General features: G+C 49.7%; 1 protein-coding gene across 12 annotated transcripts in view; it reads right to left on the reverse strand.

Annotated features, from left to right (window-relative positions):
- Positions 1–461: 461 nt before the first annotated feature.
- The window catches only part of VDR (vitamin D receptor), a 105,715-nt gene continuing 79,555 nt past the window's right edge, over positions 462–26,621 (reverse strand). For 8 of the 12 annotated variants that reach the window (XM_074006732.1, XM_065524110.2, XM_065524108.2 and 5 more), the window contains 7 exons: positions 24,907–25,037; positions 17,271–17,455; positions 16,895–17,015; positions 14,056–14,227; positions 5,642–5,793; positions 5,325–5,441; positions 462–3,985 (listed from right to left, as the gene is read on the reverse strand). In XM_074006732.1, coding sequence (XP_073862833.1) covers positions 3,726–3,985; positions 5,325–5,441; positions 5,642–5,793; positions 14,056–14,227; positions 16,895–17,015; positions 17,271–17,455; positions 24,907–25,037 — 1,138 coding nt within the window. In that variant the 3' untranslated portion in view covers positions 462–3,725. The remainder of the gene's footprint in view (positions 3,986–5,324; positions 5,442–5,641; positions 5,794–14,055; positions 14,228–16,894; positions 17,016–17,270; positions 17,456–24,906; positions 25,038–26,621) is intronic. The other 4 variants (XM_074006735.1, XM_074006737.1, XM_074006736.1 and 1 more) reach the window with 1 other exon arrangement.

Here is a 26,621-nt window from a genome sequence, read left to right on the forward strand (position 1 = left end):
CCTTAAGAGTCCTGTTTCTGCACAGCAGTCATTTGTAATCCTCCAGGTCACTGGCACAGCCGCCATCTCTAATGGCAGACACAGTTTTGCCAATAGCTGCTTGGTTTTCATTTTTGAGGGTCTCACGGAGGTGTCACATATGGACTGCACACTTCCTGGGAGTAGAGCACAGTTTGATCCAGCACCTCTAACTTCCCCAGCTCAGGGCCTGCCTTAGGAATGGGAACCTCTTTTATCTCCTCTCTAGGAGAGAGCTAGCAAGACCATCAGTAACCGGTCAGGTCCCCCAACTCAGTAGGAAGCAGGACAATGTAGCAGTTAATTTGTGGCTTCTGAAGCTAGCTGATGAAGGTTCAAATCCCATCCCTTGCTAGTGTGGCATTGCTCAAGCTATCCCTTCTGTCGAATGGGGGTAATAATGATTCATCTCCCTTAGGGTCCTTATAAGGATAAGCCAAATTGGTTTGCATAAAGCATTTATTTACAGCAGTACTTGCAACAAAGTAAGTGCTATATAAGTATGAGCCATTTTTATTACCATAAGCAAAGCTTTCTACATTGGTTGACTTGACAAACTGCAGGGCAAACTTTTTTCTCTTTGGAAATCATTCAGCAGGCACTGTTTACATCCTTTCACTGCCATATCTCTAGCTTTCACCAAATCTGCCACACATTCCTGCCTTCTCTGTTGGCCTCACTTCGATTCTCCTACATGCTTCCAGTTAGCCAGCTAGAGGATTTTCCTGTCTCTGGGAATCTTGTGGAAAATCTTGCATTTTGGTGCACACCCTTCTTCAGTTATAATGATATACCTTAAAAGTTTTACATTTACAAATGTCTATTTTCACACTTTCATTCTAAAATAGAATCGATGATGACCTTTTCTCCCAGTTCAGCCCCATGAAAACTCATTTTTCCGTCTTTTCTTTTCCTCCCTGCTCCTAGACTTCCTTTGGAGGAGTGGCCTAGGTGGTGGGGCCCAGGGCTGAGTAACTGATACTCCCAGGAGTTCCCTGGAGAAGACAGGGCCAGAGGGAGAGCTGGGAAGGTGGTGACATTACAAAGACAAATGCATGTTACAGATGAGGCAACAGCATTATACAAGGCTGAGGCGGAGACCCCAGCAGGCCTGGGCCACGTTGTGGTGGGGCAGGGTCTGATTCACGATGAGGCAGAGGTGAGTCTCCTTCCTTCTCCTTCTGATGGGTTGGTGGAGTTACAAGCCATGGAAGGAAGGAAGGGGTCCCAGATCCAGACTTGCTCTGTCTGAAATCCAGGGCTTCTCCCAGGGACTGGGTCAGCCACCTGGGGAATGGGAATGGGGGTCTGAGCTCAAACATGGTGGGGTCTGAGCTCAAACATAGTGTAGTGAACAGGACACCAGACCATGACTCCAAAGTCTGGTCCTGTCCTAGTCCACTCTTTTTTTTTTTTTTTTTTTTTTTTAAAGACAGAATTTCACTCTTATTGCCTAGAGCTAGAGAACAACGGCAGGATCTTGGCTTACTGCAAGCTCCACCTCCTGGGTTCAATTCTCCTGCCTCAGCCTCCCGAGTAGCTGGGATTAAAGGCATGTGCCACCACGCCCAGCTTGTTTTTTTTGTTTTGTTTTGTTTTTGTTTTTTGTTTTTTTTTTTTAATAGAGACAGGGTTTCTCCATGTTGGTCAGGCTGCTCTCGAACTCGAGACCCCAGGTGATCCTCCCGCCTCGGCCTCCCAAAGTGCTGGGATTACAGGCGTGAGCCACTGCGCCCGGTCTGTCCTGGCCCGCTTCTAACTAGTTATATACGCTTGGGTGAGTCACGCCCTCCTCTGTCAGTTTTCCTTAATGAGGGGATTGACTCATTTAGCAACTTTCAAGTGTTTTATCCTACTGAAGAGCAAGCTGGACCAATACGTTCCGCAGCTAAAATCAAACAAGAGTCTCTCCCTAGACCCTTGTAGAATAACAACAACAGCAACAATAATTAATGTACAGAAGTTTCACAATGTAAGTTCTCCCCCCATAAATATCTCCAAATCAGTGGTACCTGCTCCCCTATAATACAAATGGAGTCTGAGTCTGAAAACAACTCATATCTAATACATTTACAGATTAAGAGATACACATGCTATTCTGCAGTAAGGAACGCGGCTTTCAGATGGTTTTCCACCTGAAGAATTCTGAGAGACATGGGGCCAGGTGGACACCGAGGCTCTTGCAGTGTGAAGTCTGACTCCTCCCGCGTTTTCAGGGAACAACGGATACAGGTGGAAGGACACAGCTTCCGGGAGCTGGGCGGTCACGTTCCCACTGACTTTAACATTTCTGGAGACACAGCAAATACGGTCGCATTCCCCAAACTCAACCACTGATCTGAAGCAGCCTCCGTGATCCACCTCGAAGAACGCCTTTCCGTACTGGTCCCGCACACCTACAGCTCACTCTCACAAGGACCCCACCCTGGAGTAAACGGACAGACGGTTCCCACCGGCGGGGCTGGGCCGGCTGCAGAGGAGAGCATGCACTTGAAGTGTCACTCCGCCCCTGCCTCACAGGCTCCTTTTGACTTTTGGGTGGTGGAGTGAGAATAGAAGGGACGCTACTCTACATCATGGAACCCCCAAACGCTCTCTCTGACTAGCCACCCGAGGCTGCCCCGCTCTCCCTTCCCACACCCTGGGGTGCGGGAGCGCTAGCTCTTAGCCCCGTGGGTGAACAGCGACCTTGGAACCACACCGAGGCGGCAGGGAGATCATGACGCAGCCGCTGGGGTCTGAAAGTTCTTCTCCTCCATCCCACCCTGCCAGGTGGAGAAGACGCGGCTCACTGCTGCTTCAGACTGGAAGTGGGGAGGGGGTGGGGGGAGCAGGCTCTGGGTTACCCTCGGTGATCCGAGGAGGACAGGGAGGGCTGGCTCTCCTGGGCAGGTGGTAAGGCACTGGCAGGGGGAGGACGAGGACGGCAGGTGCTATTCTGCAAATTGGGGACAATTCAGTCCTGCTACATGGATCCGTGAAAGGAGGGCTTCCACCTCAACCAACCCCTTAGATCCAGGGTGAGAAACTGTGGGCTTGGTGACAGGGATAGCTATGGCCACCATCCACTATTCTTCTGTGAGGCTGTTTTTGTCTGTTTTCCTCCTTGGGTCTCTCAGCAGGTGGGTTCGTGCCTGGTGCTCCAGTGATGGGAAGAAAACCCACCTCACCACAGCTACTGCCCGTGAGAATATAACCAGGGCAATGGAATGTCGGTGGGCACTGAAGCGGGTGGGTTGGGAGCTGTGGGCCGATTATCATGAGTAAGCAGGAGAGGGAGACCCCACTAGGCTCGGGACATGGGGGGCCTGCAGTAGGGGGAAGTGCAGGTGTCTCTGTCCCTGAGGAATGGATGCATTTCCCCTGCCTGTTCCCTCAACACCAGTCAGCAGCCACTTATGCAGTAGTGGGGGCGTCTCTGGGCAAGGCCCTGCCTCCAGCCTCTGCCCTCTGCCCCCACTTGAGTTTCTTTGTCAAACAAACAGCAACTCCTCATGGCTGAGGTCTCAAGGGACCGGGGAAAGGCCTGCAGGAGAGGGGTTAGGTTGAACAGGAGAGAGAATGGGCTGGGTGGACAGGGGAGGTGGCAGAGGAGAGGCTGAACCCCAGACAGGGTGAGGAGGGCTGCTGAGTAGCTGCCAGCCCCGGGCCCGGCACGTGGCCCTGGAGGAGCAGCCCCACCCAGGCACCGCCTTGGGCTGTCCTAGTCAGGAGATCTCATTGCCAAACACTTCGAGCACGAGGGGCGTGAGCTTCATGCTGCATTCAGGCTGGAAGGAGAGGCAGCGGTACTGCTTGGAGTGCTCCTCATTGAGGCTGCGCAAGTCGGCCAGCTTCTGGATCATCTTGGCATAGAGCAGGTGGCTGCCCGGGGGCGGGTGGCGGCAACGGATGTAGGTCTGCAAAGTGTTGGACAGGCGGTCCTGGATGGCCTCGATCAGCGCGGCGTCCTGCACCCCGGGACGATCTGTGGACAGGGTGGTAGAGGAGAAGGCACAGGAGCTCTGAGCTGGGCCCCTCACTGCTCAATCCCCCCACCTCCCACCCACACAGACACTCAATGGCAGCACCCCCTAGGCCACCCCTCTATGACTGCTGACTGGTGATACCACTGCATGGCCCCAAAGCCCTCCAGTGACTTCTCCTTGTATTTAGGATCCAGTCCCAGGTCCTTCCATGGGCCCACCTGGGCCTGTCTCTGCCTGGCCTTGCTCTCTGTCCATGCTCCGTCCATCCCTCAGCGTTCTGATGCGCCGTGCTCTCTGGTCACCAGCCTTCACATCTGTGTTCCCACTGCTTGGAACTCTGTTCTGCTATCTTTGCCAGACTCTTACTGATCCTTTGGGTAACAGCTTAAAAGGTCTTCCTCCAAAAGACTCCTGGCAACACTCTACCTCCGTGACCCAGACCATGTCAGCCTACCTCCTTCTACCATTCTCTAGTGTCACTTACTTTATTTTTAAAACTCTTGCCATGTTAGGAATTAGTTGTTAAATAGCATTTGTTTAATGTTTCCATCTAAGCTTCATGGGAAAGGAGCCTGTGTCCTGTTTGCTGTTGAACCCCAGTACCTAGCATAGTGCCTGGCACCCAATAGGTGCTCAGTAAATTGTTGCTAAGTGGATGAATGAATGAGTGAAGGCTGGCTGGGCAGGTGTAGGGGAGCCCACCTCCATTCCTTGAGCCTCCAGTCCAGGAAAGCATCCCTGGGCAGAGGCCACTAGCTTGTCCCCTGAACACAGCACTGGCTGAGGCAGGGCCATCCCTCTTTGGACCTCATCACCAACATCATGTCCCCAAGGTTACAATAACTTCCTCTTCTGCCTTTTCCCCCTCTTCTCACCTCTAACCAGCAGAAGAGGTCAAGGGTCACAGCACACTGCCTCCAAAATCAATCAGGTAAACTGTATAGGCAGAACTATCTCTCAGGCTCCAGGGTTTTGTACCCTGCCCACGAGAAACCTCAAATAACAGGAATGTTGAGCCCAGTTCACACAAGAGCGGAGCCTGAGTATTGGGAACGCGCAGGGCCGTCTGTGGCTCGAGGAACCCTGCTTATCTAGTTTCTCAGAATACCCCCTACGAATCGCCTGCAAACTCTGTAAGGCAGAGCCAAGGGCGGTGAGGGGCACCTCAGCATCCACACACCACTGGGGCTCTGCAAATCAGCAAAGTAGGCATTTCCCTCTCTGCCTCTCCTTTTGCTACATCTCCCTTCAGGTTGCCCAGCTGGCCCTCAGCAGGTCTTCATCCTTCACGCTCCCTGCTCCCCAGGTCCCCAAGCTCCTCCCAGCCTGGCCCCATACCTGGGGAGACGATGCAGATGGCCATGAGCAGAACATGCTCCTCCTCATGCAAGTTCAGCTTCTTCAGTCCCACCTGGAACTTGATGAGGGGCTCAATCAGCTCCAGGTTGTGTCCAGCTGTGAGAGACAATGGCCAGGTACTGTGGGCAGAGCTGAGGAGCCGCCCACCCACCTCCAACCCCATGGGTCGGACCCTCACCCTTCTCTCCCTGTTGGTGCGTAACTCCCTCCCATGTGTCTGATTGGAGCCCAAACCCCAGGAGGGGTAGACACAGACTCTGGGCGCTGGAAAAGGTGGAGGTGGAGTCCAGGCATACCTTTGGTCACGTCACTGACGCGGTACTTGTAGTCCTGGTTGCCACAGGTCCAGGACATGTCGTCCATGGTGAAGGATTCATTGGAGCGTAACATGATGACCTCAATGGCACTTGACTTCAGCAGCACGATCTGGTCCTCAGAGGTGAGGTCTCTGCGGGGGAAGGAGGAAAGGAGGTCAGGTTACCAGTCAAGGCCTTCCAGACACACAAATCAGTTTAGCATTTTGACAGGTATACACCTGCTGGGCGCCAACATGTGCCCTGGGTCTTTCATCGAGGAGCTTGCAGCCTGGCTGGAAGGGACAAGAGTGTTCCTTGAAAGAGAACAGTTCAACACTGTGATCATGTGCCAAGGCCGGAAGTGAAGTAGCTCAGTTACTAAGACAAGGAAAACCCAGAGGCCAAGCAGCCAGAGCTGTGAGGCACAGGAAGACGGAGCCCAGGGAAGCTCCCAGCATTGAGGCATGAATACGGCGGTCTGCAAAAGGTAGGACCACAGTATCTTCAAAAGCACCCAAGTTTTCTCCTCCTCTCCCTCCTCCTGTCCTCCAGTCCTTCTCAGTAGTAAATTCAGCCAGCTTTGTCTCCAGGATGTCTCTCGAGCTGCTGATCTTATTTCCACTCCTACCAGGAGTGCTCTGGTTCAGAGCTCCAGCGTGTTTTCCAATAGCCTCTTACGGGAATCTCAGACTTGTGTCTCCCCAGTCTGTCATTCATCTTTCTTACCACTGCTGCAGGTCAATGTCCTCTTGTGCTCAGAAATCCTCACTGACTCTCAACACCCTAGGTTCAGGCCCATACTCCCTAACTTGGCTCCAACCTCTCATTCCAACTCCCTTTCCCATGGTAAACTCCACCAACCTTCCATTCTAGCGGCATCATGCCACTCCACATTCAGATGCTGTGTGTTCTCACTGTGCCTTTTTTGTTTTTCTTGAGACAGGATCTCACTCTGTTGCTGAGGTTAGAGTACGGTGTTTGATAATAGCATGTTATAGCCTCAAACTCCTGGGCTCAAGTGAGTCTCCCATCTCAGCCTTCCAAATAGCTAAGACTACAAGCATGCACCACCATGCTCAGCTAATTTTCTTTTATTATTATTTTTAGAGACAGTGTCCTGTTCTGTCACACAAGCTGGAGTACAACAGAATGATTATGGCTCACTGCAGCCTCAAACTCCTGGGCTCGAGCAATCCTCCTGCCTCAGCCTCTTAAGTAGCTGGGACTACAGGTGCATACCACCACACCTAGCTAATTTTTAATTTTTTTTTTTGTAGAGATGGTGTCTCACTATGTGGCCCAGGCTGGTCTCAAACTCCTGGCCTCATGTGATCCTCTCATCATGACCTCCCAAAGCACTGGGGTTACAGGTGTGAGCCACTGTACCCAGTCATCACCACGCCTTTGAGCATACTACAGCTCCAGCCAGGAATACCTTTCTAATGCTCCATTTTGTTTTTCTGGTCCTGAATCCACTGTGTTTTCCCTTGGAGCCCCGCACCCTCTGACTCTTCAGCACAGTTAGGGCCATGTCTTTGTGACGCATTGAACACTGCTGGTGCTCTTATTTTGCCCTTCTCCTCCAGTTCTGCTCTTTACATGCTTGTTTTCTACTTTTTTTTTTTTTTTTTTTTTTTTAAGACAGAGTCTTGCTCTGTTGCCCAGGCCGGAGTGCAGTGGTGCAGTCTTGGCTCACTGCACCCTCCACCTCGCAGGTTCAAGCAGTTGTCCTACCTCAGCCTCCTGAGTAGCTGGGATTACAGGCACCCACCACCATGCCTAGCCAATTTTTGTATTTTTAGTAGAGACAGGGTTTCGCCATGTTAGTCAGGCTGGTCTCAAACTCCTGACCTCAGATGATCTGCCCACCTCAGTCTCCCAAAGTGCTGGGATTATGGCGTGAGCCACTGCACCCAGCCACTTGTTTTCTACTCTTATTTGTAAGTTACTTGGGGGCCAGCACCTCCTCTTAATCACCTTACTGCTGCCCACACAATGATCATTGAGCCCTCAGCACAACAAGAGGATTAATAGAGATGCGTTGATGAGTTGAGAGGCCAATGACTAGTTCCACTATTCTGAGTCATGATTGGGCTTGTCTGAACAACGGCGAGGAAAAGGCAGGGCTCACAAATCAACTTGCTTCTGGCTTTTACTCTCTTTCTCTTCCTGACTGTCTACTTCCTTCTGGATATCCTGTAGATAGGCTGTCATCCCCTTGATGGCTGCATGTTTGTATATAAAGTCAGGAAGCCGATATTGACTGATGAGAGTGTTGTATCAATGGGTGATAGATGGTGGGGAATGAGAAGGCTTGCATGATCAGGATGGCCAGCAAAGGATCTATATTGAAAAAAATCACAAAGTGCTAGAGTTGGAGGGCCCCTCTTAGGAGCTCTTAGAGGTGGCTCCTACATAACCACTGTAGGACTCTCCTAGGGTCAGGGAGCTCAGGGCCTCTGGACACAGCCATGGAGTTGTTAGCACCGAGATTAATGGCCTCTTCTATTGAGCTACAACCCACGTGATGGTACACTCATTTGTGGTTTACAGTTTTGTACTCAAGAAACCCAGAACCAGACTTCTTCACTAGCCATGGGACTTCCTTCGAACCATAGCTAATAGAGTTTTTTAAAAAGGAAAACTACTGTGTCCTCCTTCAGATAGTCTAATGACACAATGTCTAAACATCTCACCATCCTTGTCACTTTTCTCTAGATACTCAATCCACATTTAAAAAACAAAAATGAACACCATCCCCATTTTTGATTTGACTCATTATACAAGTAAAACATACTCATTATCAAATCTTTGGAAAATACATAAAAATGTAAAAACAAATTAAAATTGCTCATAACCACACTTTACATTTCGGTGTATTTTCTTCCTGTCTTTTTTTTCTTATTTTTGTTTTTATTTATTTTAATTTTTTTTTTTTTTTTTTTTTTTTTGAGATAGAGTCTTGCTCTGTCGCCCAGGCTGGAGTGCAGTGGCGTAATCTCGGCTCACTGCAACCTCTGCCTCCTGGGTTCAGGCAATTCTCCTGTCTCAGCCTGCGGAGGAGCTGGGACTACAGGCATGAGCCACCACACCCGGCTAATTTTGGTATTTTTAGTAGAGATGGAGTTTCACCATGTTGGCCAGGCTGGTCTTGAACTCCTGACCTCAAGTGATCTGCCCGCCTCGGCCTCCCAAAGTTCTGGGATTATAGCTGTGAGCCGCCGTGGCTGGCACCTTCCTATCTTTTTTCTATGCAAATATATATATATATATCTCCACACATATACATAGAGAGAGGGAGTATATCTTTAATATACTGGAGCTTATACTAATTCTTTATCCTACTTCCTATATCACTCAAAATTCTTTAGCCCAGTTCTTAGAAGGTTGCATACTGTTACATCATAACAGTATACTCTAAGTTATTGAGCCAGTCTTCCATTTATCTATTTTTGAACATTTTGATTGCTTCCAATTTTTGCTATCATAGGTAATTCTGGGAGGAATATCTTTATACATAGGCTTTTGTTCAATGCCCCACTCAAACGGATGGCCAGCAGTGAACACACCTTCCGCGGGTGCAGACCAGAGACTTCAGTGGCATCACTGCTTTTGTGATCCAGACATCCTGCTGCTAGGAACAGAAGCCCAAAACGACCCCAAATGACTGCCCACAGCCTGGAAATACAGGGCCTTTCTATATACAGCTCACAGCCAGGACCAGGGATGGTGGCGGGGTGGGAGTAGAGGTGGAGTTACAGGGGAAGCCACAAGACAGCTTGTTCCACGATGATAGACACCAACACAGCTCCGTTCCCCCTCCCTCACCTGTGCGACATTTACACCCTCCTCCGTCTTCACGCCTGCAGCCACTTCTGGGCACCCGAGATGTGACTGGAATTGTGTTGCTGTTTCATCTTTCCCACCCCCACAGGCAGAGCTCGGCCCCTCCCCTCCCGCATTCCCACGGTTCCTCCAGCAGGCTTCTAGCAGGGCTCTTATCTCCTTGCAGCAATTGTTTACATGTCTATCTCTTTCATCAGACACCAAATCCCTGGATGCCAGGGACTGTCTTCTCAACAACTTTTGTCCCTCACAGTTTATGTAAGAAAGCTATTTGTTGGATGGATAAAGAAATGAATGTGGAGAAAGGGCACAGCACGAAGGAAGCGTGATAACCCCCAGGGCTCTTCCCTGGGTATGGAATGGCAATGAAGGTGAAGGCGTTTAGCAGAAGAGGGCAGGGCTGCAGCTGATGTGGCCTGGTCTCTTGTGCACTTTACTTGGCAGTGAAGCCTGGGGGTCCTAAGTCCTGGGATCTAAGGCTGCTCCTGGCCATTTAGATGCTGCTGCTGACGCCACCTCCTCCGTGCATTTCATTTGCAGTGCCAGCAGGGAGGGAGATTTGTGGGGTGAGACTGAGAGACTAAGGGAGGAGAAGTGGGAGGAGAGAGCAGGCAAGGCCACACTGTAGCGCAGTTCACACCCAGAGCAGCCCATCCAGCCCCACCCCACGTTGGTCTCATGCCCACATTGGAGACTCATCCTGTGCCCCCACACACCCACACAGAAGTCTCATCCTGGCTTCCCCACACCCTCCGCCCCTGCCTACAGGCAGCAAGATCAAAGCCACCAGGGACGCAACCACTGTTCTTCTATGTCTTGGAACAACAGAACCCCTAAGTGTGGAAAGCAGCAGAACCAGAGAGCTGCTGGGCTGGCCCACGCTGGGCCCAGTTGGAGCCTGGTTTTGGGCTCCAGTCCAGGCTCAGCATCACCTCTGTCCAGCCACAGAGAGTGTCCATACCAGTGTCCCTGCAAGCTCTCTTAGCAAGGCCTGCTCCATTTTCATTGGCATACCTTCTGATCTGGGACTTCTCAAGTCATGCTGAAGACAGAGAAGCCAACCCTAGCATGTTCAGGATCAGTTTAACCCATTTTGCATCAATGGCTGGGCAGCTCCTGTACCTGCCCATATGCACCTCACTTTAGCCATGAGTTGCAAGGACAGACTAGGGGACAGAGGGGAACATGATGAAAGGAAGAGGGCACACTTCAATTTAACCTCGTGAAGAGAAACTGAGAGTAGTACTATTTGTGTCAGGGTCCATGTGGGAGGGCAAGGGATAGGGGACTTGAGCATGGGAGAAAAGTGGAGGCTGGGGTTCCTTAGTGAAGGGGGCAGCATTGGAGTAACTGATTCAATGAGTAACTTTCTTTTTAGGACAGCTTTCCCGTGTGTGCAATCTCAGCCTCCATTGGAATCACTGAACCTCAGTATCTGGAAAGGGTCATGAGGGCCCTCTGTCCTACTCCCCACTAGAGCAGCGAAAGATGAAGCCTGTGTAGATGAGTACTGCTGCCTGACATGAGGATGGAAGCCGAGTGCTTCCGTGTTTTTTTCCCTAGCCGTTTACACAAAACAAGACTTTGGTATATGTGGAGTTTGCAAACAGTAACGTGAAGCGTGGAGGAGGGAGTTGGAACTTGTGCTGTATGGAATGTGTTGTCAGTTCCAAGGAAAGGCTCTGAGGGTAAACCCTGTGCTCAGAGCAATGCCTGACTCACATGAGATCTGTCACTTGCTCCTGCCTGCGTGCCTGCCTGCCAGAGGGGCCCTCGCTCCTGTCGCTACAACCAAAATGTGCAATGCAGTAGAAGTGTCTCAGCACTGTCTGCCAGTTTTCTTTTCTTCGCCATTTTCACATTAATTCCAGAGGAAGAGCATTGAAAAATTTCTGGTATTTGGATTGGTGAGAGGCATAAAATAACACAGAGCCAGTTTTCTCAGGGCAGAAACGAACTGGAAAGTTCTGGGTTTAACTCTGTGAATGACCATCATCTCACTGGCAAGGCAGTAATTTAGGCAATAACTGATGGCTTTTCTACACAGCTAAGAGGTTCACAAACGGATATATGGCACCTCATATCTGCTTCCATCCAGAGCCAGCAATGTTAACTCACTTTCCAGCTCCCCGTATTCCAGCACTGAATCTGAGCATTAGTATCTAGGAAGCATTTTTCTCCTTCTACCGGAAATACAGCTATTGCTGCTACTTAAAATGATAATAACGTTGCTTAAGATCGATTTACTTATCTTTCTCAACCATATTGTTTATGTATTTTATGGCAATATGCCAAATGAACTTTTGGGAAGAATTAAGGTACAAACATACATAAATATAGCAATCTCCCAACACATCTACTAAATGTGTCAGTACTCTATTGTTTTAAGAATATTGGCTGGGCGTGGTGGTTCACGCCTGTAATCCCAGGACTTTGGGAAGCTGAGGCCAGCAGATCACTTGAGGTCAGGAGTTCGAGACCAGCCTGGACGACATGGTAAAACCCCGTCTCTACTACTAAAAATACAAAACTAGCCAGGCGTGGTGGTGCGTGCCTGTAATTTCAGCTACTTGGGAGGCTAAGGCAGGAGAATTGCTTGAACCCGGGAGGTAGAGGTTGCAGTGAGTTGAGACTGTGTCATTGTACTCTGGCCTGGGCAACAAGAGGGAAAGTCTTGTCTCAAAATAAAATACAAAAAATTAGCCTGGCATGGTGGCACACTCCTGTAGTTCCAGCTACTTGGGAGGCTGAGGCAGGAGAATTGCTTGAACCCAGAAGGTGGAGGTTGCAGTGAGATCGCACCATTGCACTCCAGCCTGGGTGACAAGAGCGAAACTCTGTCTCAAACAAGAAAAGGAAAAAAAAGAATATTAACACTGTATGAGCATTTAAATATAAGTATTATATACACTGTTAGTGTTACAACAATAAAACATGGGAATAAATGAATGAAATTTATATGAGTGAATTGATAAAGGAGGATCCCTTCTCCAGTAGAACTCCTTATACTTACCTATTTTGGCAAAAAATGTTTCAGTATGGTTAGGAAATGGTCTTTATTTTTTTCTTTTCTGAGACGGGATCTTGCTCTGTTGCCCAGGCTGGAGTGCAGTGGTACAATCATGGCTAACTGCAGCCTTGACCTCCTGGGCTCAAGTGATCCTCCTGCCTCAGCCTCCCTAGTAGGTGGGACTACAGGCATGTGCCACCACACCCAGCTAATTTATAAATTTTTTTTTTTTTTTTGTAGAGAAGAAGTCTCACTATGTTGCTCAAGCTGGTCTGGAATTCCTGGGCTGAACTCCTACCTCAGCCTCTCAAAGTGTTGGGATTATAGGCATGTGCCACCACGCCTGGCCAGGAAATGGTCTTTAAATGGTCTTCATTTTGGTGAAGGATGCCGGGGTCATATATGCCAGGAAACCTGTCTTTCTCCAGGATTCCCAGACTGTTTCACAAGTCTACATGGCCAACCCTTCTCCTCTCTATCACTTCATTCTACTCTCAGAGTTGGGGTGTGGAGGAATCATGTCGTTGAATTTAAAGAGATAATATGAGGATGCCAGTCAAGCCAGCTGGAGTAACACAACAGTGAGCTGGGAGTTCTAGGCCTGGCTCTGACGTGCTGGCTCCAACACCAGGAAGGGATCCTGGCTGGCCATTGGACCTTTCTGGGCTTCTACACCATCATCCAGAAAGTGAGGGGATGGACTAGCTCTCCAGTGCTGGCCTGCAGAGTAATGCAGGATAGGCTGCACTTCATAATACAGATTTCTGGTCCTACGCCAGAGGTTCTGATTTAGCGGGTCTAGGGTAGGGCCTGAATCTCTATTTTAAAAAAGCAATGGAGGCTGGGTGTGGTGGCTCATGCCTGTAATCCCAGCACTTTGGGATGCTGAGGCGGGTGGATCATATGAGGTCAGGAGTTTGAGACCAGCCTGGCCAACATGGCGAAACTCCGTCTCTACTAAAATAAAAAAATTAGGGCAGGGTGTGATGGCTCACGCCTATAATCCCAGCACTTTGGGAGGCCGATGCGGGTAGATCATGAGGTCAGGTGATCGAGAACAGCCTGGCCAACATGGTGAAACCCCATCTCTACTGAAAATACAAAAATTAGCCGGGCATGGTGGCATGCACCTGTAATCCCAGCTACTTAGGAGGCTGAGGCAGGAGAATCGCTTGAACCTGGGAGGTGGCGGTTGCAGTGAGCCGAGATAGCGCCACTGCACTCCAGCCTGGGTGTCAGAGCGAGACTCCATCTGGAAAAATAAAAATACATACATACATACATACATACATACATACATTAGCTGGACATGGTTGTGGATACCTGTAATCTCAGCTACTTGGGAGGTTGAGGCAGGAGAATCGCTTGAATCTGGGAGGCAGAGGTTGCAGTGAGCCAAGATGGCGCCACTGCACTCCAGCCTGGGTGACAGAGTGAGACTCCATTTAAAAAAATAAAAAATAAAAAAAAGGAGTGGTGGATGGGTGATCTCCAGCCCTTCTTATAGCTCAGTCTAGGACTCTGACTCTGTTCCCTAGATACTGCAGAAGTTTCTTACCTGAATCCTGGGATCATCTTAGCAAAGCCAATGACCTTCTGGATGCTGTAACTGACCAGGTCAGCCAGGTGGGGCAGCATGGAAAGCTGGGACAGCTCTAGAGTCAGAGAAGGGTCATCTGAATCTTCTTCACTCAGATCCAGGTTGGAGAAGCTGGACGAGTCCATCATGTCTGGGGGAGATGAGGGAAGAGAAGGAGCTATTTAAGGGTACTTGGACCAGGACCACTCCTGCCAGCCCCTGCAAAGACCTGGTGTGCCCTGGCAGGAGAGCCAGCTGGGAATCCCGCAGTGATTCCAGAGGTCACCCTTCAGCCCAGGCTTCCCTCTGGGACTCTCTCTGCCTCTTTCAGCAGCGTGAGACAGTAAAAGCAAGGAGCCAGAGACACTCAGAGCAATGAGACTTCCTCAGGCAGACCATGTGCTGTTCCTACGGATCTCAATCAGAAATGAATTTGGGACCCATCAACCCATGGAAAAAAATGTTCAACCTTGCTAATGATCAAAGAACTGCAATGTAGAACATCTACACTTTTCACCTATAAACCAGAAACAAAAATGTTTAAATACTGATGCCAGTATTTATAAAGATGTAGGAAATAGGCAATGCCTATGAGGGCTGGGGTGCTAAAGGAGATGCACATTACTGCAGGTAATCTAGAAAGCTATTTGACATTAGTGAAACAATTGTGTGTACTCTTTGACCAGTAATCCCACTTCCCGGAATTCATTGTAAGGGAAAATTTCAGATAAGTGTAAATATTTAGCTATAAGTATACTGTTGTCTTACTAAAACACTGGGAAATAATCCAGATATCCAATAGTAGGGGATTTAGGTACATTATTGTATTCCAAAATACTGTGCAGCCTTTAAAAATTATGTTCTGGATGCATACTAAATTGTAAGGAAAAACAATGCAATATTAAAAAAACAAGTCATCAGATTGTATACAGCAAAATTTCTTTTCTGAATGTACATATGTGTTTTTAAAAAAAGAGGCAAGAGATATATTACAGTGCTAACAGTGATTATCTTTGGGTAGCAGGATTAAAGTATATATATATATATAATTTAGTTTATGTTTTCCAAATGTCTAAGATGAACATGTATTACTTTTGTATAATAATTTTTTTAAAAAATAAAAAGGTTAACTTGTTTGAATTTTTAAATAAATATATGCTATACTGAACACACCACTTGTGGGGAGGGCGGTTTAAGCACCTTGAATCAGTGAACTTACAAGAGGGTATCAAAAAACTCCTAAATAGGCAGGGCGCAGTGGCTCATGCCTGTAATCCCAATACTTTGTGAGGCCAAGGCAGGCAGATCATCTGAGGTCAGGAGTTCGAGACCAGCCTGGCAAACATGGTGAAACCCCATTTCTACTAAAAATACAAAAATTAGCCAGGTGTGGTGGTGGGTGCCTGTAATCCCAGCTACTCTGGAGGCTGAGGCAGGAAAATGGCTTGAACCGGGGAGGCAGAGACTGTGCCACTGCACTCCAGCCTGGGTGACAGAGTGAGATTCTGTCTCAAAACAAAACAAAACACAAGCAAAAACAAAAAACAACAACAAAAAGCCTCCTAAGTAGTATAGAATTACTATTGAAAGCTGAAATACAGAGCAACATATGGATTAAACAGACTGGCCTTAATTGATATAAATAAATATGCTATCAACTGAAAAGAGCAGGAAGGTGAGTACAGAAAAGTGACAAGTGGGAGGGATTCCTACGAGGTGAGGGGCTGGGAGGGTCAGCTGATCATGCAGGGAGCAAGTGTTCTAACTAGTATCTCTGTCCAGGGGCACTGGGACCCTTTCCATCTATTCTGGATCTGGGCAGAGATTCATCACTGAGTATGGAATTACTTTATCTAAGGTTCTAATTGCCTGGAGGGGAAAGTTTTTTCCCATCCCTGCCCTCCTGCAGACCCCAAGCAGAGGACAGCAGGGTCAGGTTAGGGGTAGAGGGAGGAAGGACAAGAGCAGGGGGCAGATGAGGCAGGGTGATGAAGAGGAAGGAAGAAAAAGGCCATAAGAAGGAAAGCATGGGCGGGGCGCGGTGGCTCACGCCTGTAATCCCAGCGCTTTGGGAGGCCAAGGGGGCAGATCACAATGTCAGGAGATGGAGACCAGCCTGGCCAACATGGTGAAACCCCATCTCTACTAAAAATACAAAAATTAGCCAGGTGTGGCGGTACGTGCCTATAGTCCCAGCAACTCAGGAGGCTGAGGCAGGAGAATCGCTTGAACCCAGGAGGCAAAGGTTGCAGTGAGCCGAGATGGTGCCACTGCACTTCAGTCTAGGCAACAGAGCAAGACTCCATCTCAAAAAAAAAAAAAAAAAAAAGGAAGGAAGGAAAGCATGATGCCTCCCAGACTCTCAGTTGAGCTGGAGGGGACAGGTCCTCCAGGGCCAGAGTGGTCCCCAGAGCTCAGGTGGAAGGTGGGCCGCAATGGGACCAACACATTCTCCTTCCCACTCCAAATTTCACCTTCTGAAGGGCCCAGGATTAAAATATCACTTAAAGGAAGCAGGTCACCTCCAGGGAGGGGGCCATGGGCTGAAGCCTGGCTTAGAGGAAAAAGCATGGGCCCGGGAGCCCGATGCTGCACAGCTGGAATCCCAGCTTGGCCTCTTCCCCAGTGTGGGCCTTTGGGCAAGTCACCCCCTTCTGTAACAGACGGGCTGTTTTGAGGACACTGCATGGCACACAGTATGTATGTAAGTTTCCATTAGGGAGCCTTCCACCTCCTTCCATCCAGCAGCCCCAGGGCAGGTGGGGTGGACTCCTCACCCCCGCTCCCTTACTCCATGGAGGACTGAAGTCCTGCTTACCTGGAGAGGCGATATAGTGATCTGAGCAGCAGGAGGAGGAGTCCCCAGAGAAGCTGGGAGTGTGGCTCGAGTTGGGCCTGGAAGGATGGCTCCCTCCACCATCATTCACACGAACTGGAGGCTGGAAGGGAAAGATGGGGTCTCAGACCCACATTTTGGGGTCACTTTCCTATCTTGGCCCTGATCTCTGATAGGAATGGCTTTGAGGAAGGTCTATGGAAAGGCGAAGCCTCTCAGTGCCAGCAGTCAGAGCAGCCTCCGTCCCTACCCCAGTTCTGTTCAGGATGTCCCCTGCCCTCTGTCCCTACTCCCTGGGCCCTGGTTCCACTAGTGCTTCTCCTCTGGACCGATTCATCCTCCCAGCAGGCAGACATACCCGGAACTGGCAGAAGTCAGAGTAGGTGGGGTCGTAGGTCTTATGGTGGGCGTCCAGCAGGATGGCAATGATGCGCTGCTGCTCCTCAGACAGCTTGGGCCGCAGACTGTCCTTCAAGGCCTCCTCCTCCTTCCGCTTCAGGATCATCTCCCGCTTCCTCTGCACCTCCTCATCTGTCAGGATGACTGTGGGGTGGGAAGGGGAGTCAGGAGGGCCAGCCAGCAGCTCCTCCAGAAAACCTTCCTCCTGTGGTTGTGGGTAAAGGTCCAAGATAGGAGGGGCTTTAACACTCGGGGCTCCCTCAGGGGTCCTCCTGCCACAGGGACTCCCACTCCACTGTGTGAAGAAAAATTGGGTTTGCTATGGTGGAAAGGAAGGTACACGCAAGAAGAAGAAAAAGACGATTTGAGAGGCGGGATGGTCTGGGCTTTAGGGAGTCGGGGGTTCTCAAGAATGAGTCGTGGGACCTTGGGCAAACTCTCTGGGCTTTTGTTCTCTTGTTTGTAAAATGAGAGATTTGGACCATATAAGCTCTTCCAAGGTTACTTTCTTGTACCTTCCTCCATAAAGTGTGTGTGTGTGTCTGTGTGTGTGTGTGTGTGTGTGTGTGTTCACATGCAGGTGGGAGAAGTAATAACACCTGCCTCAAAGGATCAACTGATTTGAGAACTGGATGCATGCCCGGCCCAGAGCAGATGCTCACGAAATGTTAGTTCTCATCTCTCCCCTATCCTGATGTTCCATGAACCTGAAGGAGACATCAGAGTGGAGAAAGGATGCCAGAGCTCTCACAGCGCTGGAAGTGAGATGTGGAGAGGACCCTCTGTGTGGCTATCTCCACATCCAAGTTTCCAGACATGGGACTGTGGAATATAGAAAGACTAGGCCTCTTTGGTTCTCTGCAAAACCACTCCTCCTCCAGCCTGTACAGCCTTGACATTTCTGTCCATGGAAATTTTCAAGTCCTCTTGAAGGCCCCAAAGGGTGAGGCCTTGCAGCTCTAATCTTGGAAGTTCTTTACAGCCACTAATCAGGGTGTTGGGCTGTAGAGAGCTCCAACACCACCTGCAGGCTTGTGCCTGCCTCCCTGTGCTGGGGTAGCTGTGGGGGTTGGGGGGATGCTGGGAGCAGAGGTGCCTGGCACAGCGGCTGGGCAAACAGACCTCCTGGTTGTGGCTTGCTGAGCGCTGATGGCAGGAGTGGGCACCGGGGCCCTTGGCCTGTAGCTACTTGCTCGGTGCTGGTGCTGCCAGGGCATCTGCCCACAGAACTGGGGAGTTTCACAAGAGCAGGGAAAGGAACCAGAAGCCCAGGGTGGGTGAGTTCCAGGCTTCGAGAAAGGTCCATTGGCCCAGGCCCTCAGGTAGGGGGAGGGCGAGATAAGTTGGTGGGGAGGGAGGAAGAGCCTATGCTGGGTGGGAGTGGACAGCCAGTGCCACAGGCATGGCAGGAAAGCGAGTGTTACTGCAAGAGATGATGCTTCCCTCTATGGGGAGCCTGGGAGTAGACCACGCCCAGGTGACTGACTCACCTGCCCTAACAGCTGCCAACTCTCCTCCCACAGTGGGTGTCTGCACAGACCCTACCAGGTCAGGCAGGGTGGGAGAGGAAGGGGCAGGAAGCATCCAGGGAAGGCAATGGGGCTAAGCCCTCACTTGGGGAGCCCAAGATTAGGTGTCTTGTCTTTCCTGCTCACCTGGGGACCAGAGGAGTTAGGGAGGCCTGTTTCTGCCAGCCACACCATGGTGTCTACAGGCATGTAGCTCAGCCTGACTGGACTTTGCTAACTTTCCAGTGATTCTGTGAGGCCATTCTCCTGCCCAGATACTTTTCCCGGCCCCTATTGCTGACCACGTCCAAACTGAAGTTGGCTTCTTACTAACTTTCCTACTTCATGTCTTAGTGCTTCTGGACACAGCCTCTGTTCTGGGCACACTGGCATTGCTGCTGACCTGGGAACATGGCCTGCTCATACTTGCCCCTGCATTTCCAGTTGTGCTGGGTGCCTGTCCAGCTGGGTCTCCTCTCCCCAATACCTGTATGAGTTCTATAGTTCTTCAGTGCCTACATCATAGCCATCTTTTTCTGTGAAGCATTTTTTGATTGCCCTGAACTGCACCGAGCCTCGTTTTCTTCTGCTGAGCCTCATTTCCTATGCCTGTGACATATTTAGTCTTTCCCACACACATTGACACCCAATTATCTTCTGCTCTTTAAGACTCATGGTTAGCACAGGTTTTAATTCATTACCTATGGAGGGAGCCCAAGAAGTTCAAGGTCTCTTTCTCTAGATTACAAATTACTTAAGGGCAGGGTCCATGTCTTACAATTCTTTCCTTCCTTCCTTCCTTCCTTCCTTCCTTCCTTCCTTCCTTCCTTCCTTTCCTCTTTCCTTCCCTCCCTCCCTCCCTCCTTTCTCTTCCTTCCTTCCTTCCTTCCTTCTTTCCTTCCTTCCTTCCTTCCTTTCTTTCTTCCTTTCTTTCTTTCTTTCTTTCCTTTCTTTCTTTCTCTCTCTCTCTCTCTCTCTCTCTCTCTTCCTTCCTTCCTTTCTTCCTTTCTTCCTTTCACAGAGTCTTGCTCTATTACCCAGGCTGGAGTACAGTGGCACCATCTTGGCTCACTGCAACCTCCACCCCCTGGAGTTCTAAGCTATTCTCCTGCCTCAGGCTCCAGGGTACCTGTGTTTATAGGCACACGACACCACGTCCGGCTGATTTTTTTGTATTTTTAGTAGAGACGGGGTTTCACCATGTTGGCCAGGCTGGTCTCGAACTCCTGACCTCAAGTGATCCGCTCGCCTTGGCCTCCCAAAGTGCTGAGATTAGAGGCGCGAGCTACCACTCCTGGCCTTTGTTTTATAATTCTTATATTTTCCCCATAAAGGCTAGACCGGATGGGCTACCTGGCTGTGGTGTCTGCTCAATAGTCTGGCACCAAACATCAAATGCATCCACACAGATTACACCAACTGTGTGCAAATCATTTTCCTGGCTCAGGAAAGGCTAGTGAGTACTCCAGTGCTGCTTGTCTCTTGCAATGTAGGGAATGGCACCTGGCACACCAGAGAGCTGAGCAAAGCTGACCTCTTTTATTGAAACAATTGTTATGGAAAGATTTTCAAGACAGAAAACCTTGTAACGGAACACTTTTAACGTCATATAACCTTTCCCTGATGATTCAGAGGTATCATTCTGAATAATTACTGAACATTGCAGGACAAGGTTACGGCCTCGGAGTTGTCGGAGGCTGTATGCCCCGCGTTGCACGGCTCGGCGTGCTGGGCTTTGGAGTTCTTGGGCTACTTTTCTTGCTTCCAGTGTCCACCTCTCTGTTAAGCTATGCGTTGTCTCTTCTTATTGGTGTCTGCCTCCGGGAGTGTGCCTTTCTACCCCTTAAGACTTACTTTTGATCTCTTGGGAGCTAGAAGTTCTGGTGATCAAGTTTGATGTAATAAAAGGAAAATATTCTTAATGCTGGATAGCACATATAGACTTTTTCTATCTATGAGGCACTATTCTAAGAGCTTTTTGTATATTAACTCATATATTTAGTCCTCATGACAACCCTTTAAGGCAGGTGCTATTGTTACTCCCATTTAGCAGATGAGGGAGCTGAGGCCCAGAGAGGCTTTCTACCTTTCTCAAAGTCACACAGCTAACAGTGGTGAAACTGGTATTTAGACCTGGGCAGTCTGGTTCTGGAGTGGAAGGTCATAACCACTAGCCTCTACTGTGTCTGATTACATGTGGCTATAAGCGGACCTTGGCTTTCAGCCCTGGAGTTTTGACACACATTGTGTTCCAATCCATCTGAAGAGTGAGAAAATAAAATTAAATCACAAAGCTTGTAAATTACCTACTTTAAAGAGACAAAGAGAGTTCAAGTTTAACCCTATAACATGATTCCTCCAAGTCACTTGCATCAAATAGCAACCATCATCTTCTATGCAGGTAGTAGAGGAAGAAATGCTGAGATCCACCAGTTTCAAACAGGCCCAATCCGTAAGCCTTCTGCAAGGCAACATTGCTTGAAGACTGAATAAGTCTAAAGTCTTCCACATATGCAAATGCACTGTGATTTATGAAATAATTTGTTTAAAGAGCTTATTAATTTCATAGGAAACTTCTTATCATTTTTTCAATGGATTGAACCTAAAATGTCATTACTATCATGTAGGAAGACACTATATAATATATGAAGCCATTGACCTAGAATAAGAGTAAACAGATTCTGAGTGTTGGACTCCCTGGTGATTAGGTGTCTGAAGAGCATGAGTTTTGGCATATGGACTTTGTAAAACCTACATGGTTGCTCAGAAGCTTTTTTTGACTTCCTTTTAAGCTCCTTGCTCAGCGTGAAATAATTTTGCGCAAGTTATTCCCATGCAAGACATGTTCTCTCCCTAATGAAGTCAAGATCTGCAACATAAACAATTTGAAAACATTTCGAGATGCCAAGGATGGCCTAAGAACAACCACAGGAAGACGACATAAAATTTTTCCAAATGAATGGCACAGACAGGTTTGGGAGAATCTTACTGATCTATAGACCTGTGGAAGATATACAGAGAGAAAGAAGCATAATGAGGAGCTAATATTAATTTAGTCCACACATTTATTGAGCACTATATGCCAGGTACTTTGCTAACACCAGGGAGAAAAGACATACGTCTGTAAAAACATCAAACAAGTTACCATAATGTGTGGTTCTGTGCAGGACAGGTATAGTATAAGCAAAAAGCAAGAACTCAGGATATTTCTTGGGTTCCCAGGGTTTAAAGTCAACTAAGAACGGAAAAGAGAGAAGATGAGTCTTTGGTGGGACCAAGCTCTCTTCAGTCCATCTCTTAGAGCATGTGAAAGTGCCTGGAAATGCACAATGGAGTGAGCTCCAACCCACTGGGGCCACGAGAGGCTGCCTCGGGTGTGGCCCACAAGCCTGAGCTTTGGAAGCAGACAGACCTAGATTAGAATGAATGCTGATACCATCATCTTAATAGCTCAGAGCCATGATATTTTAATTCCTCTGAGCTTCCTCAGCTATTGAAAAAATAAAAGTATTTACATATTTAGGGAGTATTGTGAGAATTTCAGAAGAAAATGCATGTGCCTGACGTGTTATCTGATGCATAGTAGATGGTCAATACACAGGGTTTCTGTCCTCATCCTTTCCCTTCCTGTGCCTCTTCTATGGAAAGCCCATCTCCCTGCCCCGCCATCAGGAGCCTGGGCTTTTAGCTTCCTTCCTGTGGTTTTACAAATATTGAGACACTCAATTGTCTCTGGGATGCTATGCCTTGGGGACAAAACCCAGCCCAGATAAGAAATGAGCAGCTCTCCCAGGGTTCTGAGGCTGGGGGACTTCCCACTGGCAAGGCCTCCTAAAGCTGGGCTAACCTGAAGCTGGGAATGATGTCTCTTCCTGGACGATCTTCCCTTTGGGAAAGTAAAAAGCACCAGGACATTTCTGTTTTAACTGGATCCCCGCTCCACCAGCCCATCTGGAACTCAGTACCGCTCCCTGCACTGGGATGAGGAGGGTGGTGTGGTAAGAAGCTGCCTTGGGCATTACAGCAGGATGGGGACATAGGACTCCACAGGAGAGAATTAGGCTGGGGTGGGGGTGGCTGACTTAGGGAAGAGCGCTGATTTAGGGATGGGATGGGCATCGCTTCTGGGCTGCTGGGTTCCCACGTGGTAGGGTGCTCCTGGGCAGGGCCCCCTGATTTACTCCAGGCTGGTGCTGCTCTTCACCATGGATGCAGCGCTGTCTATGGGGACCAGGAAGCAGGTAGGAGGGGACGTGAAGTCTGATTCTAATCCCAGCTTGGCTACCAACTTGCTTTCTGATCCCAGTCCTGAGGTCTTTACCTTTCTGAATCTCAGATGATCCTTCTATTCTAAGTCAGTAGGACATCCTCTTCCTCCTGAGGTAGGAGAGGGGCCTCTTGGGCATCAGTGAGCCTGGCCCTGAGGGGAAATCTTGCAGCAGTGCCTTACGAACTGCAGCAGCGGAATCTCGTGCCAGTCTTGGTTAGCTGAAGCTTTAGAAACCAGGCCCTCTGCTTTGCAGAGGCTATCTTCTCTGCGGAGACGGGACTGTGCTGAGCACACCTTGTTGGTGCCCTCCCTAATGCCTCACCCTGAGCAGGGCCCACTGAGAATGTGTGTGAAGCCCCATAAGGCACCCAGGCCTCCAGCCTCCACTTCTTACTCTCTTCAGGATAAACACAGGAGCCAGGGCGTGGCAGGGACTAGGGTAGGAGAGATCAGCGTGCCCAGGCCTGCACCCTGTGGAGGTGCGGAGAAACCACAGCCCTGGAAACACCTCCCAGGGCTGCCAGTGTTGGCTGGGGAGCCACCAGACGAGGAGGGAGGAATCGTGACCCACAGAAGAGGATCCTAGGTCAAGGCCCAAAGAGGAGGCCCAGGGTGAGGGCCTCAGCTCTGCCTCTGTGTCCCAAAAACGGAGACTTTTTCTTCCCATTAAGGGAGAAATTTGCTATCCTCTAAGCCCTGTCCTGTGACTCTTCCTCTGTCCCTGACACATCTTCCTGTTACCTGACCTCTCCCCATCCCCCACCACCCCAAACGGTCCCATAGCCAGGAGGGTCTGCATCTCAGCAACATCCCCACCCCACTCCGACTCCTCAGACCCACAGCCAGGGGGGCCTGGGTTCTGTCCTAGGGCCCGGTGGGGGTCTGGATGCAGATAGCAGACAGGAGTGAGCAAGAGAAGGAGAGCAAGGAATGAGTGTGCAGAGGGCACCCATGCCCAGCTGGCCATGCTCCAGCCCAGAGACGGCCTGGCTGGCCCCTCCCAGCATCTGCTGAATTCAGTGGCTACTCTAGTTACCAAATAACTGTCCTAGAGCTCCGATGCAAAGTTCAAGTGTTGTTTTCAGTGGTGGGTCAGAATATCCACGTAAATATGCCACGTTGATCTTCTCCAACCACAGAGTGGGACAGGAAGTCCTATAGAATCACTCCTCTTTCTCCATCTGGATTCAGAGGGTCGTCCTAGAACCCAGTGCTTCCTCTGGCAGACTCTTTCCTCCTGGTCTCTCCCTGGCACAAGCCCTCAGATCTGTTCAAGGCACCAGAGAGGCTGGGAGGCTGGGGTGGGACAGAACGTGGATGCCAGCTATGCTCTGAATACTAATTCTCCCCATCACTCCTGCCCTTCCCAACCCACAGCAGCCCTCTCTCCCCAAGCCCAGAGAACCTGGGGTTCCTTGAATCTCATTCTTCCCTCTCAGTCCAAGTAACAGGGAGCTATGAAAAAAGAATGGCATCCTGGAGGAAGACCCTGACCCAGGAGTAGAAGGGACTACTCTCCTTCCAGAAGTGTCCTGCCTCTCCTTCCTCTCAGGTCCCACTCTGGAGGGACCCTTCCAGGGCCTCTGACACCAACACACAGATCCTCGAGAGGTGCACAGGGCCACTGAGTGCATCTGACCCTGGACTTCCAGCTGCCCTGTCACCAGCTGCTGGTCCCATGAGGCCCTGGCCCCAGACGCTGGCAGCTACAGAGGAAGGGCCAGGCAGACCCTTCGCCCAAACTTGCAGGAGAATGGCCAAGGCCTTTCCCTGACTCCAGCTCAGGCCCAAACCCCACCCAGCCCCTGGACACTCACACTCCTTCATCATGCCGATGTCCACACAGCGTTTGAGCCGGCAGGCCTGGCAGTGGCGCCGGTTGTCTTTGGTGATGCGGCAGTCCCCGTTGAAAGGGCAGGTGAATAGTGCCTTCCGCTTCATGCTTCGCCTGCCGAGAGAGCACATAGCCTGCCCTGGGTCACTGAACTTCTGGCTCCTCGCCCTGTGACCACGGAGACCTGTCTTCTGGGCCCCCTGGTCTCCATTTCTCCAACAGAGGACATGGGGCCCACCCCAGCTGCCAGCCACTCTTACCTCTAGGTTGGGCACCAAACGATTCTTACTTCTCCTTTTATTGCCTGCCCAGCTCCCATCATGGCTTGTACTTACTTTTTTTCTTTTAATTTTTTTTTTTTTTTTTTGCGGGAACAGGGTGTTGCTTTGTAGCCCAGGCTGAAGTGCAGTGGCATGATCTCAGCTCACTGCAGTCTAGACCTCCTGGGTTCAAGTAATCCTCCTGCTTCAGCCTCCAGTGTGGCTGGGACTACAGGTGCATACCACCATGCCTGGCTAATTTTTATTTTTTATAAAGATGGGATCTCACTATGTTGTCCAGGCTAGTCTGGAACTGCTGGGCTGAAGCAATCCCCTCTCCTAGGCCTCCCACAGTGCTGGGATTACAAGTGTGAGCCACTGTGCCCCGACTCTTTTTTTTTTTTTGAGATGGAGTCTCACTCTGTCACCCAGGCTGCAGTGTAGTGGCTCACTCAGCTCATTGAAAGCTCCACCTCCCTGGTTCACACCATTCTCCTTCCTCAGCCTCCCGAGTAGCTGGGACTACAGGCACTCGCCACCACGCCCGGCTAATTTTCTTTTGTATTTTTAGTAGAGATGGGGTTTCACCATGTTAGCCAGGATGGTCTCAATCTCCTAACCTCATGATCCGCCCGCCTCGGCCTCCCAAAGTGCTGGGATTACAGGCATGAGCCACCATGCCGGGTCGCACCCCGACTCTCATACTTACTTTTACAGTACTCTGTTCCCCTTCCCATTTAAAAAAATTACACAGGAAATAACGCAAGTGCATTTCCCTAGAAAAAACCTTTTTAAATATTGAAATCTCCAGAGTAGCCAGCATAATAACATTTAACGAGCTGCTATGAGAAGTAAGGATGCTAGTCTCAGCATGAAGTCTTCTAGAGTCTAGAGACCTGTGACTGGAATAGCTCCTGTTCTGGGGATAGATGTGTACATGGAAGGGAGAAAAGGCCCAAACCATAGCTCTAGACATCCCAGAGCCTGCCCAGGAATAGAAGGGGCCAGACAAGCAGGTGGAAATCCTGAGGCCTGGCCTTGGATTTTTGAAAGGAAGAGGAAGCAGGAGCTCTGCAGGAACAGAAAACTAGAGCTGGGCACGGTGGCTCACGCCTGTAATCCTAGCACTTTGAGAGGCCGAGGTGGGCGGATCATCTGAGGTCGGGAGTTCAAGACCAGCCTGGCCAACATGCCAAAACCCCGTCTCTACTAAAAATACAAAAATTAGTTGGCCATGATGGTGCATGCCTGTAGTCCCCGCTACTTGGGGACTGGGGGCTGAAGCAGGAGAATTGCTTGAACCCAGGAGGCAGAGGTTGCAGTGGGCTGAGATCATGCCACCCCACTCTAGCCTGGGCAACCGAACAAGATCCTGTCTGAAAAAAAAAAAACAAAAAAACCCCAGAAAACTACTAAAGTGTTCTTAGCTAGAAAGGTG

This window comes from Macaca fascicularis, chromosome 11 (assembly GCF_037993035.2).
Source record: "Macaca fascicularis isolate 582-1 chromosome 11, T2T-MFA8v1.1".
Lineage (NCBI taxonomy): Eukaryota > Metazoa > Chordata > Mammalia > Primates > Cercopithecidae > Macaca > Macaca fascicularis.